This window comes from Sander vitreus, chromosome 5, assembly GCF_031162955.1.
Source record: "Sander vitreus isolate 19-12246 chromosome 5, sanVit1, whole genome shotgun sequence".
In the NCBI taxonomy this organism is placed as follows: domain Eukaryota; kingdom Metazoa; phylum Chordata; class Actinopteri; order Perciformes; family Percidae; genus Sander; species Sander vitreus.
This window is the reverse complement of record NC_135859.1, coordinates 4,520,964-4,536,144: the sequence shown is the minus strand read 5'-3', so window position 1 is coordinate 4,536,144 and position 15,181 is coordinate 4,520,964. Positions and strand designations below refer to the sequence as shown.

General features: G+C 41.6%; 2 protein-coding genes across 3 annotated transcripts; both read left to right on the top strand.

The window, feature by feature from the left end:
- Positions 1 to 588: 588 nt before the first annotated feature.
- Positions 589 to 8,567, top strand: slc20a1a (solute carrier family 20 member 1a). Its single transcript, XM_078250132.1, has 11 exons — positions 589 to 734; positions 1,587 to 2,222; positions 2,373 to 2,513; positions 2,631 to 2,716; positions 2,981 to 3,077; positions 4,674 to 4,793; positions 5,346 to 5,555; positions 6,066 to 6,537; positions 7,076 to 7,261; positions 7,827 to 7,911; positions 8,061 to 8,567. The coding sequence occupies exons 2-11, from the start codon at positions 1,874 to 1,876 to the stop codon at positions 8,214 to 8,216; spliced, it is 1,902 nt and encodes a 633-aa protein (XP_078106258.1). The 5' UTR covers positions 589 to 734; positions 1,587 to 1,873; the 3' UTR covers positions 8,217 to 8,567.
- Positions 8,568 to 8,914: 347 nt separating this feature from the next.
- Positions 8,915 to 14,449, top strand: LOC144517894 (tubulin alpha-1C chain-like). Of its 2 annotated transcripts, none has more exons than XM_078250135.1 (4): positions 8,915 to 9,321; positions 12,451 to 12,673; positions 12,770 to 12,918; positions 13,026 to 14,449. In XM_078250135.1, exons 1-4 carry the CDS (start codon positions 9,253 to 9,255, stop codon positions 14,004 to 14,006), a joined length of 1,422 nt encoding a protein of 473 aa, XP_078106261.1. In that variant the 5' UTR covers positions 8,915 to 9,252; the 3' UTR covers positions 14,007 to 14,449. The 2 variants fall into 2 exon arrangements, with proteins under 2 accessions (XP_078106261.1, XP_078106262.1); XM_078250136.1 differs by having other exon boundaries at positions 9,230 to 9,238.
- Positions 14,450 to 15,181: the final 732 nt, after the last annotated feature.

Sequence of the window (15,181 nt, the reverse complement as noted above, 5' to 3'; positions counted from 1 at the left end):
CCGTTACTCCCCAACACTGCGCCCGGGCTCCAATACACATTACACACTTCAAGGCAAAGTTGTAATAAAAAATGGAGACTCCTAGTTTTATAAGCTAATAATATTAGGTTTGGCCAGTAGGTGGCACCAGAGTAGAGGCCATGTTGTTATTTAAATAAAAAAAAGATAATCACCTGTGGTCTCTTTAACACCTTAGCTCCTCATTGATAGATTTGGGTCATCAGTCTATATAAGCTGCACATGCACATTGTCTTTCTTATTTGTATTCACGCAAGTCAAACTTATACATAGCATCCAGGATTATTATGGGAATATTACACATACTATTACAACAATAAACCCTGATTACCATAAACACACTGTAGCCTGAAATATGTTTCTTCAGTAACAAGAAGATATCTTTAGGCAAAACAATGTGTGTGTCTCTGGTGGTGAGGGTAAACATAATTTGGGGGGGGATTTCAGGTTCATATGCAGCAACTGTAATTACTCCTCCCTGCCAACAAACAAGCTAAACATTAGCTGTATGGTCTCATGACCGGACTGGAAGGCGTGCTCAACCAGCTCACTATATAAAGCAACCTCCAACAGGAGTCTGCAAAAACGTGACATCCTCTAATAACATCCTTTCACTTCTCGCAAGGGTTGGCAAGCTGCGTCTCACCTGATAGCAGGACACACGGAGTGCGTTGGAGCCAAACACACAGCGGAAAACTTTCACTTCGCTCTCACATGTAAGTAGTAGGCCTATATGGCTCTGTGCTCTCTCTCTCTCGCTCTCTCTCTCTCTCTTCTATTTTCTTTCTAATTATACAACAGCAGCTAAGGAGATTAGCATACCGTTATTCATTTTCAATACTAAAGGCGAGTTTAGTTTGTTTTCAAAATGACTCAACAGGCCAAATATTAGCAGTATTTTAAAGTTGTACGCACCTACGCACCTGTAATTACATTGACAGATGTCATAGCATGCCTTCATTTCATTAAACATATGACCAATAACCGAATAATAAACCGAGCTTAAATACAAAAGTGACTTGTTTGTATAAAGTCACACTGCCTACGTCCCACATGAGTCCCTGTAGAAATGATGACCATGCTAATAACAATGGATAGCACATTTACACGAACAACCCTTAAAATATGAGCGTATTCTTCAGTATCTGTGGGAACTTAATGCTTATAAACCTGTAGGCTACATTACATCATTTACATCATCAGGTATTCAGTTTTCTTCTTGTTTCTGTTGTGTAACTAATTCCATCATTTATCAATTAATCTCATGTTATCGTTGGCTCCATAGCTCCATAGTCTCCTGCTCAGACAGATAACAGTTATGTTATGCTCTAGCAATTTGATGCCAAACTGTAAATGTTTCTCACCCCAGTAATGCCATAAAACACTTTATCATAACCACTTCCCTCTGCCACACTACAGTATATATAAATCATGCCTGCGGAACAAAATGATGCACGCTGTTTGGTCTCGTCAGCGAGTTTGGGGCTTGTTAATATGTAACTTAACTTTTTTAAACCAGTAAGCAATGCGTATTAACCACTAACTTGTGTATTTGTGTGTCTTTGCAGTGTGTATCATCAGCGGCTCGCAGTCACAATGGATGTCTCTTCCGTCTCTTTACCCTGTCATAGTATGATGAAGCCTACAGACAAACCCTACATACCTAGCTAGCAATACCTTTTTTGATTTCTTCCAATTAGCGCTTTTAGAACTGAACTTCGAGGTTTCTTGAATCCATTTTGTGGTAGGAATTTATTTCTAAACACATATCACCGCATAAGTCACCGTCAAACTACAATAAATTGGCTCGGTTAAACAACTTAATTGTTTTAATTCAATTAATTTGCAAGTAGTGATGGATACAAGTACGCTAGCAACCCTGGCTGCTGCCACTACCGTGGCTCTGGCCTCCCAGTCCCCCATGTCAGGCTACTTGTGGCTGTTGGTGTTAGGCTTCGTCATTGCCTTCATCCTGGCTTTCTCTGTGGGGGCCAACGATGTGGCCAACTCCTTCGGTACGGCGGTGGGCTCTGGAGTGGTCACCTTGCGCCAGGCCTGCATCCTGGCCACTGTCTTTGAGACGGTGGGCTCAGTGCTGCTCGGGGCCAAAGTCAGCGAGACCATCCGGAAGGGGATCATCGACGTCCAGATGTACAACGGCTCTGAACACGTCCTGATGGCAGGTTCCATAAGTGCAATGTGTGGTAAGCGCTTACGTACGTTTGTGACATAGAAATTAAAAAAAAAGTTTACTCGCTGGAACGGCGCAATGAAAATAAAGTTATAAGAGATATTTGACTTGTGAATTTTCAGATTGTGAGAACGGGCCTTGCTCATTGTTTTTTGTCCTACAGGCTCTGCTGTGTGGCAGCTGGTTGCATCATTTCTGAAGCTCCCTATTTCTGGAACTCACTGTATTGTTGGAGCCACAATTGGCTTCTCCATGGTAGCCCGGGGTCACCAAGGGGTCAAATGGATGGAGCTACTGCGCATTGGTGAGTATTTGTTGTTGTTTCCCACATTTTAGAACAACTATCTGTTAAATCTGTAATAACAGTGCAGCTAAAAGCTCATTAATAAATGCTCTTTCACATGTCGTTTGCTATCCAAAGTGGCATCCTGGTTCCTGTCACCTGTGCTGTCCGGCGTCATGTCGGGAATTCTCTTCTATTTTGTTCGCAAATTCATTCTGAACAAGGTAAGCCTAACACTAACCACTGTACCAGATTGATTTGTGTAATTTCAAGTCGTCAGTGGTGGAGGAAGTGTTAAGATCTCTTGCATAAGTTAAGGTACGGCAGAACAAGTAAAAGTCCTGCACTCAAAATGGTTTTTGGATAACTTGACCTTTTTGGGTTTCGAACAGTTAATTAAAAGAAGCCATCTGAGAAGTTTAGAGCGGGGAAATGTGTCTTTGTTGGAACTGCTAACAACTGCTGCACTCGCACACTGATTTCCACAGGCTGACCCTGTGCCCAACGGCCTCAGAGCTCTTCCCATCTTCTACGCCATCACTATGGGCGTCAACCTCTTCTCCATCATGTTTACAGGAGCACCATGTGAGTAGCGCATCCACACACTACACACACCCTTCCTTGTTTTATTCACACGGCAGCTGTTGAAAATCCCTGGAGCAAGATGAGCTCTGAATAAATGTCAAAGGAGACACAGAGGAGAGTTGATGACAGTCTTCTTAGGACAAAGCAGGTGACAAAAGAATAAGCAAACATTGCATAAAAAAGAAATGAAAAATCAGCTCGTCTTTGTTTTGGTCATTTTGGGCATTATTTCATCAACCAAAAACGCGTCTACACTGGCATTTCTGTCTGACGAACTGTTCCCTTAAAGATAACACCACTGATATAAACAAACGGTCAGACACTTAATTAGGACTTGACTTGAAGCAACCAAACACATCAAGAATAAAGTAAAACCAGTTGAATGGTAATTTGAGAACGATACAACTATTAAATGGACAATTTCCACTCCTTTTTGTTTCACTTGCAGGATTGAACTTATCAAGAAGTCAACTGGCCTGCATGGGCACTTCACTGAAGGCTGCAGGCCGGTGTGTGTGGGTCCAGAGATATGACACACCATAACTCCTGCTATGCAAAATTACAGTGTAACACAACAGAGTGCACATCTCACACAGTGATACTGCACACATGTTCCAGCCAACTTTTAACTTTCTGACACAGAGATACAGAAAACCAGTATTTCGAAACCATTTCTGTCAATCCACAGTGTCTGTGGCTACTATGGCGTCACATCCATGTTGATAATGAAATCCACTGCTTTTACTGAGTGGCTTTTAGTTGTTGTTAACCCGCTGTTGTCTACATGAGCAAACAGGTAAGTTGTGTCAGTGAGGGAAAATGTAATATTGTCATATTACTGTAACTTGCCTTAAAGGGGCTGTACTCGATATCCAGAACATTAATCGCAGTAAACAAAAAGCTGCTATGCAAAGATATAGTCGAGTAATGAATTCACACTCCCTGTGTGTGGGTGTGTCGTAATCTGAGCTTCCCTGTTTCTGGTTTTAATAGCCGGTCCAGCCCCGCGTTGTGCGTCGGTATGAGACGCCGAGTGCCATGACAAAGCGTCGGTATTTGACGAGTTGGGGAGCGGTCTGTGAGAGCCATGTGGAGGCAATCGCAGACCACTATTTTTTTTTCAGAATATCGAGTTTAGCCCTTTTAGGCCATCATGTTCTAGCAGTTACGGCATTAAAGAAAAAGTGAAATTACAATATATTATCAGTTGGCTGCAAGACTTTTCTTTTGGACACCATCTGATTGGGGGAGTGTGTACTCATGCTGATACTGTTGTCTGTGAGAGCATACTGACACTTTGGAACAGGCCAATGAGACATTTTAACCACAACTTGTGAGACAGAAAGAGGTGTGGTTACTTTGGAAAAATGATCCCTTTTTCCCCCATAAGGGTCAATATGTCAGAGACCTACTAGATGTCACAATGTCTCTAAAAGTAGGCTATCAGTATAGGAATGTATAAGTACTAACAGTTTCTTTTCTCATTATTTTCAAAGGAGCATCATCTATTGTGTATGAATGAAAGAAGCAGTTAAATTTCTGTTTCTCCTTATCTGAGACAGAGTTCTCTCTCATGTCCCTGTCTCGTGTGCACAGTGTTGGGTTTTGACAGAGTGCCATGGTGGGGTACACTGTGCATTGCGCTGGGCTGTGCCTTCGTCACAGCGTTGGTCGTTTGGTTCGTTGTCTGTCCATACCTCAAGAAGAAAATCAAACGTGAGTGAATTACATACACTTGTGAAGGAAATTAGAGCTGCAGAGATTAATCAATGAATTGATTAGTTCTCAACTCGCCAACCATTTTGATAATGAGTATTTTTTTTCTGATTCCAGCTTCTGGAATGTGACTATTTTCTAGTTCCTTCTCTCTTCTGTGACAATAAACTGAATATCTTTGAATTGTGGACAAAACAAGACATTTTGGGGCTTTGGAAAACACTGATCGGTATTTTTTTATAGACCAAACAACTAATCGATTCATTGAGAAAATCATCGACAGATAACTAGATAATGAAAATAATTGTCAGTTGCAGCCCTAAATGAAAGCAAGTTTTATGCTTGTTGCATTGTAATTAAAGATATAGTTACTTTGGCTAAAATTGCGTGCAAAGTTGTTCAGTAGCGGAGAACAATAATGAAAAATGTAGTGGCTTTTAAATGATTTGTATATGGTGGATACAATTTTTTGTTGTGCGCAAACAAGCTTGTATAAGCCTTGCCTAAAATGGGACATACTCGATCTCAGTTGAACGCTGTAATGTACTTCAGGAGAAACAGCTGCTGCTCCCTGTGAAACTCCACTAATGGAGAAGATCTCCAGCAAACCCGCTCCAACAGAGCAGCCCTCCACCCCTCGTAACCCTCCACCCCAGACTCCTCCTGCAGACAGTCAGAAGGTGGCTTTCAGACTTGGAGGCTCAGACGAAGCTGATTTGGACAACAATTACATGGAAACCAAAGACTTGGATGTCAGCAATGGTGAGACATGAATGGCTTGAAACAAATGACTTAACCCTTGAGATGTCTTCCTGTTCATCGTGAACTTGTTGTCCTTCCAGGTAGAAAGGACCAGGTAGAAAAAAGCAGGCATTATGAATTATTTTGACTAATAGTTCAGATCAGAGGATGTTTAGTGGATCACAGACAGGTATCTATAAAAAGTTAGTCAGGATACTGTTTTGAAACCATTTTTAATAATTAATAAATTGAATAAAACACACAAAATTCAATGAAAGTAATCATTCATTTTAACGTTGCATGGGTTCCATACAACGTACATCCATGCATCCATGTTATTTTTGGGTAATTTGGTTGAAAGAAACCCATATTTCTGATGAAATAAAATGAAAACGGGTTATATTTGGACAACACAAGGGATTCATGCTTTATCTGACTTTGTAAATCTTAAAATATTTGTCCTTGGTGGTTATGTAACCACATGGAATTCTGACTAAATTCACCAATTGAATTACAATTTGAATTTCATAGGCCTGAATGGCACTGTTGGAGCCATGATGATCACCGATCCCCACAGTGGACGGTCCCACACCATCCACAAAGATTCTGGCCTTTACAAAGACCTGCTGCACAAGCTTCACAAGGCTAAGGTGGGCGACTGCATCGGGGACAGTGATACAGAGGAGCGGCCCATGAGGAGGAACAACAGCTACACCTCCTACACCATGGCTATTTATGGCATTCAAGGAGACCCGAAATACAAGGACCTGGATGGTGGGCTGCAGGGAAGGCCGAGGGTGGACAGTTACAGCAGCTACAGCTCCGCAGTGACCAACGGGAGTGCAGTCCAGGAAGAGAGCGTGATTCAGGAAGCTGGCAGGGACCCCGCTTTGGAAGAGGATGAGCTGGAGGTCGACCAACCAGCTGTCTCCTTGCTTTTCCAGTTCCTGCAGATACTCACAGCGTGCTTTGGCTCCTTTGCTCACGGAGGGAACGACGTCAGGTAGGCGAGGGTGGTTTTTCTCCTGAGGAATATTCTCTATGTGTTGTTTATTCAGAGTAGTAAAAGATGCCGCTGTGTCGTGCGGTAGCATGTTGCAGCAGCTCCTGATGTGTATGTGTATTGTGTATTATTGTTGTATTATATGTGTGGGTTTTAGTCACTTTCCTACCACAGGCATTCAAACGTTTTAACACTTTACTGAGTGTTAGATAAGACTCATATACATCACAATACGGCACTAAGTGCATCTTGCACAAAAATAGGTTTTACTTACATCTTTATAAATACTATAGGTTGTACATTTTATTCCCAACTTGTATATACGTTTGTACATTTTTTCCTTTGTATTTCTTATTCTTTTGAATATTTGTTCTTATATTCTATCCTATTCATTATTTATGAAAATTATTCTGATATGTTGCTGCTGTAGCACTGAAATTGAATAATAATAATAATAATAATAATAATAATAATAATAATAATAGTCAATAAAAGACTATCTAATCTAGTTAATTTTTTTGTTTTTATTCATCACTAGCAATGCGATTGGTCCGCTGGTGGCTCTCTGGCTTCTGTATGAGAGTGGCTCTGTGGCGTCCAACGCACCAACGCCCATTTGGTTGCTTCTTTACGGCGGAGTGGGAATCTGCGCTGGACTCTGGGTATGGGGACGAAGAGTGATGGAGACCATGGGCAAAGACCTTACACCCATTACACCCTCCAGGTACGCCTCACATTTATATCCTCCACTGGCTGGAATCGATTTTACGATTTGAATGTTTCTTTTCAAGGCCCTAAATGGCCTGTCCGGGAGTATTTGGTATTTGGCCGTTGCGGTCATCAAATCAACTGGCTTTAGAGGCCATCGCAGTTGCTGCCCCAAGACTTTGGAACAGGTTACCCCCTGATATTCCTATACTGATAGCCTACTTTTAGAGACATTGTGACATCTAGTAGACATTATTTAGAATGACTTTTAATACATAGTAGCGGTGTGACTTTTTCCCTCTCCTCCTCCCGTCTTTATGTAACCTTTTCTGATTTTACTGTAATTTATGTTTATTCTTTTTATTGTATGTTATTTGTTACATGTTTTATTCTTGTCCTTGATGTAAAGCACTTTGGAAACCTGCTGGTTGCTGTAAAGCACTATATAAATAAATGTTGATTGATTGACTGATTGATTGATTGACTGATTGACTGATTGATTGATTGATTGATCCTATAACAACTCAAGTTCTGATATATCTCAGAGTCAAAGTGTACTAACGTGCTTTCTTGTAATTTAGTGGATTCAGCATTGAGCTGGCTTCAGCATTCACAGTTGTTGTGGCCTCTAATGTCGGGCTTCCTGTCAGCACAACCCACTGCAAGGTAATGGGTCTCAAAACTCTGAAACTTAAAATAAAACCTAAATAGATGAACATGATAATACAAAAGAGTTTCAGCTTCGAGCATGTGTTATCAAAGTATTGTATATTCATGAACCCAATGGTCAGAACCTTTATATTATGCACATGCAGGTGGGATCCGTGGTGGCCGTGGGATGGCTGCGCTCCAAGAAATCCGTTGACTGGCGTCTGTTCAGGAACATCTTCATCGCCTGGTTTGTCACAGTTCCTATCTCTGGGTTGATCAGTGCCGCCATCATGGCTCTATTCATATACGTCATTCTGTGAGCGTCCCAGTGCACAGTTTGGCTGTCTGTTTAAACCGGTCTTTTTTTAATGATGTTTATAATACTATAATGTAATTTCAAGCCAATGATGTTATCTCAAAGGAATGTGTCCATGAATGATGTATGATCTAATAACACTGTTCAGATATCCTGTGATCTTGTATATCCCTATGTATATTTGTATAAAGGCAACATGTCAAAATCAAATAATTACATTTTGTCTGAAGAAGACCAAATACCAGTTATATTCTATGTCTATGTTTGCATATTCGGATGTAATAAAACAATGAGTTGCTTGATTTGAATGGATTTCAATGTATTTTACTGACTATTAAACATTTTTTCCACTGAATCCTGTGTAGTGTGTGTGCATGAGGTTTTTCATTTTGTTTTAAAACACACTACGATTCCTGACAAAGATTCATTATTCTGTAAATGAAACAACAAACACATAGGTTATACTTCATTTATAGTATTTGGGAAAAATGACCCAGGCCTATACTGGCTGAGACACTGCTGCCAGATGAAACAGGTTCTGGCCCGCTGATTGTTGCCAAATCTGGGCCAGATTAGGCATTGTAGAAACGGACCTATCCAGGTTGACACGGCTGCCAGACATAACGGCAGCCAGCACCAAAACAGGTTCTGGCGTACATTCTGACAGACATCTCCTGCCTGACAGAATGAGCTTCCCTTCTTTTAAACACATTTATCGAGGAGTGAGTTTCCAAGGTGAGAGTTCAATAAAGTTCTGGAAAACAACTGTGACACTTGTGGCTGACCAGTAAGCGTTAACATCCATGGTAACACCTGTGATGAAGATGAATGTTTAACCAATAGGAAAGGAGCTCTTGACCCTCGACCAATCGGCTTCAGCTTCTCTTTCTCAACATGAGTAAAAAAAGCCTTGTACAGCAAAAAGCAGTTATAGTGGCACAGTACTCCTTGAAGCGCAGCTGTGAGAGTTAAATCAGTCTCTTTGTCCTCATTTCAACCCCTTTTAGAGCAGCATCAGGAAACATGGTGAGTATGGAATAATGGGAAGCTTTCTTTTTCATTCAACCAGACTCACAGTCTACATTTCATCAAACTACTATACATCTAAGGTAACTACTCATCGGCATTAGGTAGTATAGCTTTTGCTAACATTGCCTCGAATGAAAAGTCTAATGTAAAAGAGCAGAGAGCAACGTTTCATGTTTTAGAAGCAATGTTACATTTTGAATTGTGATTTGTAATATTAAGTGTAGTTAAAGTTGTTGGTGTTCTCTTTTTAATAGAAAAGGCAGAGCCTATCAATTAAATTGTAGTTGTTCTGTCTGTGCAGTGTGCACACTGACCCAGTTGGAGTGTATAAATATAAGTAGTTTTGTCACATTCCTCTGCTTTACTGCCTGTCTGAAAGTGCTTAGCTGCAACCCCAGGTTTTCTAATCAAATTAATGATTCGAAAGTACTTAATCTGTTGTGCTGCTGGTTTTAAAAGATGCATGTGTATGAAATAAATAATGAAAAAAATATGACCACAGCTCTATCTGGTTTTGTTAGACTAATTATGTCTCTTCACATATATATATATATATATATATATATATTTTTTTTTTTTTTTATTATATACGTATATTCTTAACATGAGATTATTTTTCTGCTTTATGGGCCTTTCAGACCAAACGCAGTTTGCGCTGCGCTTGCTGCTGGGTTCGGCACACAGCAACAGCAAGCTGCGCCTAAAGTTCAACCAGGTTGAGCTCTGAACACAGCGGCAGCAGGAGCTAGCTGTTGGCGCGCTGTCGCTGCACCCGCGCTTTGCTCGATGCAGCGAAACGCCGCCGCAAGCCATTGGAAACAATGGGTTTCAGAGCACAGCTGCGCCTTTGGCCGTAAAAGCCCTTAAATCACATTTTATTTATGGATAATCAGCTGTTAGTCTGAATAAACAGGTTAATTATAAGACTGTAAACAAATGTGCAGCATGTGTCAGGTGACTTGGTCATGATGTTGTGGTATCTGGTTCTTCACAATGAGTCCTTTTTATTTCTTTCGCCGCCAGGGCCGGCCCTGACCAATTTGGTGCCCTAAGCAAGATTTGAGCTGGTGATCTTGCATCGCAGCCAATTCCACCACCATTCTTTGTGTTCATACACCTACAAAGAAATTGCACGGCTTTATGTCTTCGAGGTCGTGTTTATTTCAGAAAACATAACAAAACACTCTTGACGACGGTCCAGAGGGGCCAAAACATTAGTAATACCAATACATGTGATGCTGGACAAGAGCAGTGTTCTTTTCTAAAGACAACAAAAACAAACAAAATATACTATAAGTTTATTTCATACAGCACCTTTACTGAACAAAGTCATAAAGTGCTACACAAGAGTACAGTTGTTAAAAAACGAGACCAAAAAACAGTAAAAAGAACAAGCAATAAAAAGATTAAAATAACAATAAAAATACTAATACAAATACAAATACAAATACAACAAACACAATTACAAACATGAGACAATGGTCAATTTAAATGGGTAGTCTCCGGCTGCTTTTGTCAACAGAGACCACAGAACATGTGACAATAGGAACTGCGTTCCACAGGGTCGGAGCCATCACTTCAAAGGCAAAGTCACCTTTTTGTTTGTAGTCGAGCACGACAGACAACCAGTAAGCCCTGGTCAGAAGACCTAATGGACCTATTGGTAATATAATATAATTAGGGGGGAATTAAATCATACATTTTATTTTTACAGTTTAGAAACACCATTGTTGGATGGGGTTTATTGAACGAAATAAATAGAGTTGTATTTCACTCTCACTTTTGTCAGGCAGAATGTCATGGAATACAGCCGGCAAGACACACACACACACACACACACACACACACACACACACACACACACACACACACACACACACACACACACACACACACACACACACACACACAGACTGACAGACAGACAGACCAGAGAGATGCACTGCAAGCTGGTGGATCAACGTAAAAAGTATTTGCTGACATCGAACTTAGAGAGGAGGGAACACAAGTTTACCTGATTGCTGTTCCCGCAATCCAAGCCACGCTGCCCTAAGCAGCTGTTTAGCTGCTAATACGGGAAAGAAAATAGGCCACATCTTGGTCATTTCTAGAGAGCTGCAGGTATAATCGGTTGTGTTATATAATTATTTATTTTTAAACACAGACACACACAAATCCACAAGGCCCTTTGGCGGACGGGCCCCAGGCAATTTCCTACCAGGCCCAGGATTTGCAGGGGTGGTATTAAAACATTTGAAGAGTGCATCTGAAGAGAGAAGGAGTATATGTGACCATTGGGTGTTACATTACAGTAATAACAAAGCTGCTTATGGTAAAACCCAGCCAATAATGACGCCTAGGCCACATTACAGCCTATACCATTCTAAACACAAACAGCAACAGTAATTACACTAAGCATTCACACACAAAACATGTCTTCTCTCACATGATGCATGCTGTTGTTTGCTATACATATAAGACTGATCAATATTGAAAATGTAAAGGTTTACAACTATTAATTACAAAAGGGTATGGAAAAGGAAAACTAGATGGCAATACAACATGTACGCCTGGTTTCTTTGTGCAGCACAGTTATCTTGTAGGTTATTGAATAGTCTTACCAACTTCCTATAATGAATTTAAGGTGAGAGTAACAGACGTTAACGCTAGCATTTCATTAAATAAGCGAACGTTATCGTCCAAAGTTAGCTAACAACATTGTGCGCACCAACGGTAACTACTATGCAACAGATAAACTGTTATTCATTCATCACACATTACCTCTTTCTTTTCTCTGTTTTTCCTCTTCTCTTCTGATCTTTCTTCCTTGGGCCCGAGAGTGTTTTGGTCTTTTTGACTGACAGCATAACAGTATATGTGGCTACTGATGTTAAGCAATGTAGGTTTACTTCAGACAACTAATGCTGCGCCTGGAGGCAACCCAGAAAATGGGGACTAATATAGGTTATGTAGTTATGTTGTTGTGTGGGCTTTGGAGCACCCGTGGCAGCCCTATGGATGGATGGCGCCACTAGCATTAGCCTATACTGCCTATGCCCCCCCTCCTTTCCTCCCTTTGGACCTTAGCTTCAGAACTGTCTTCAACATGTGGTGATAATAAATTCAAGCATCTAATTAGACATGTTTAAAACATATAGATGTCTGGCAATATTAAATGGTAATTGTTACAAATTGCCATTTTCCTCCAGCGTGAATGTATTTCAGTGCACGTTGGTCAGGCTGGTGTCCAGATTGGCAATGCCTGCTGGGAGCTTTACTGCCTGGAACATGGGATTCAGCCGGACGGACAGATGCTCAGTGACAAAACCATTGGTGGAGGAGATGATTCCTTCAACACCTTCTTCAGTGAGACTGGAGCTGGAAAGCACAGCCCCAGGGCTATCTTCGTGGACCTGGAGCCCACTGTCATCGGTAAACTCTCATTAAATATATAGGTGCCATAGTTACCTTATTCCATCCAGTCAAACCCTCAATATAAGTGATTTCTGATTGAATCTGTTTCCTTAGGTGAGATACGCACTGGGACCTACCGCCAGCTGTTCCACCCTGAGCAGCTGATCACCGGCAAGGAAGATGCTGCCAACAACTACGCCCGTGGGCACTACACCATTGGCAAAGAGCTCATCGACCTGGTGCTGGACAGGATCCGCAAACTGGTGGGTAACTTGACATCAGAATGTATTCATTCCTACATTTTTCAAATATTAAATGATATAACTTTATCTCATATATGGGATCACTGTCTCTGCCTCTCTGTCCTCAGGCTGACCAGTGCACTGGCCTTCAGGGCTTCCTGGTTTTCCACAGCTTCGGAGGTGGCACCGGCTCTGGTTTCACCTCCTTGTTGATGGAGCGTCTTTCTGTCGACTACGGAAAGAAATCCAAGCTGGAGTTTTCTGTCTACCCAGCTCCCCAGGTGTCTACTGCTGTAGTGGAGCCCTACAACTCCATCCTGACCACCCACACCACCCTGGAGCACTCTGATTGTGCCTTCATGGTGGATAACGAGGCCATCTACGATATCTGCCGTAGGAACCTCGACATCGAGCGTCCTTCTTACACCAACCTGAACAGGCTGATCAGTCAGATTGTGTCCTCCGTCACTGCTTCCCTTCGTTTTGACGGTGCCCTCAATGTTGATCTGACAGAGTTCCAGACCAACTTGGTGCCATATCCCCGTATCCACTTCCCTCTGGCCACCTATGCCCCTGTCATCTCTGCTGAGAAGGCTTACCATGAGCAAATGACAGTGTCACAAATCACCAACGCCTGCTTCGAACCAGCCAATCAGTTGGTGAAATGTGACCCTCGCCGCGGCAAATATATGGCCTGCTGCCTTTTGTATCGTGGCGATGTGGTGCCCAAAGATGTGAATGCCGCCATTGCCACCATTAAAACCAAGCGCTCCATCCAGTTTGTGGACTGGTGCCCCACTGGTTTTAAGGTGGGCATTAACTACCAACCGCCCACTGTAGTTCCTGGTGGAGACCTGGCCAAGGTCCAGAGGGCGGTCTGCATGCTGAGCAACACCACTGCTATTGCAGAGGCCTGGGCTCGCCTTGACCACAAGTTTGATCTGATGTATGCTAAGCGTGCCTTTGTTCACTGGTATGTGGGTGAGGGTATGGAGGAGGGAGAGTTCTCTGAGGCCAGAGAGGACATGGCAGCTCTGGAGAAGGATTATGAGGAGGTTGGCGCTGATAGTGCGGGAGATGAGGATGATGATGAAGGAAAGGAGTATTAAACAGGCATGCATTCCCCTTTTATGGACCGACTCACCGTAACATCGCGCTAACACAAAAATCACAGACAAATGTCATAGACAAATGACAGTTAATTTGAATTGCGATGATAGGTAAAATCGGCTTGTTTATTTCTGTTGTCATTTTCAGCAGTATCTGTAAACTTTTAAAGATATATAGTTAAACATGGAGGCCCGACCTGACGTTTCTGCTTATTTTATCTACTGTGTTGTTCTGCTAGCATCTTTGATAAACCAAATCTAGTGTTAGGAACAGCAACACCTCACCGCCAGTCAGACCGACTGCTGGTTAGGGTGGTGTCATTTTCTTTAGTCTTAGACCCAACTGATAAATTAGAAGAATGAGAGTATATCCAGTTGTTACTCATCCCTGTATGCTCAGCGACATTAAAATTGTATGTACGGACAAATGAATAAACATTGTGATTAGGTCTATTGACCTCTGATCTTTTCTCTCTGTAATACACTCATTCCACAGGGAGCACACCATACCATACTCTAAGCCACTGTTGAACATTTAACATTAAACTTATCTGCCTCAGATAGGTTGTATATTTGTTGGTTGTCACTTAGAAAAATGCTATCATAAAGCAATGTTTTCCTCTTCCAGTTAAAAGATATGTCAGTACAAGATTGTATAAGAACAAAACATAAATTAGACCAAATAAGAACAAGGCATCTGCCATTCCCCCGAAAATGAACTGAAATTGAAGACAGTGCAATGAAATGCATGAAAGGGGACATAAAATACAATAAAATATAGTACGAAAATGTTTTTTTTTTTTTTTAAAACACAATAAACCAAAAGATATTTAAAAAACAAAGTTCAAGAAAGTCAATTTACAGTTTTCACGTTAAATAAAATAAAATTGCATGCTCCCTTTCAGCAGCATCAGGTAGGGCCAGCAATGGAGCGTGTGGCTGCTGAAATCCCGGGTCTCTTCACCACCACTGGCCAAGGGAACTATTACTTTGTGGCCATGGACTACTTCATCAAGCGGCCAAAGACATACACAGTTCAAGATCCCACTGCCACTACACCGCCACTGAACGCCTAAATGAGATGTTCTATGGGTGGATAAAGAGAGGTTTGCCAAAGGCCGGGTATCATAAATTAGCTTATGTTTACTGAGAGATGAGTTTCCTGTAGAAGTGCT

Bases quoted from the DNA above. Each gene is read 5' to 3' on its own strand.
- LOC144517894 (XM_078250135.1), top strand. From the start codon at position 9,253: ATGGGAAGCTTTCTTTTTCATTCAACCAGACTCACAGTCTACATTTCA. The intron at 12,674-12,769 runs GTAAACTCTCAT...CTGTTTCCTTAG, and splicing joins CCTGGAGCCCACTGTCATCG to GTGAGATACGCACTGGGACC. The intron at 12,919-13,025 runs GTGGGTAACTTG...CTCTGTCCTCAG, and splicing joins TGGACAGGATCCGCAAACTG to GCTGACCAGTGCACTGGCCT.
- slc20a1a (XM_078250132.1), top strand. From the start codon at position 1,874: ATGGATACAAGTACGCTAGCAACCCTGGCTGCTGCCACTACCGTGGCT. The intron at 3,078-4,673 runs GTGAGTAGCGCA...TCGTGTGCACAG, and splicing joins CATGTTTACAGGAGCACCAT to TGTTGGGTTTTGACAGAGTG. The intron at 4,794-5,345 runs GTGAGTGAATTA...AATGTACTTCAG, and splicing joins CCTCAAGAAGAAAATCAAAC to GAGAAACAGCTGCTGCTCCC.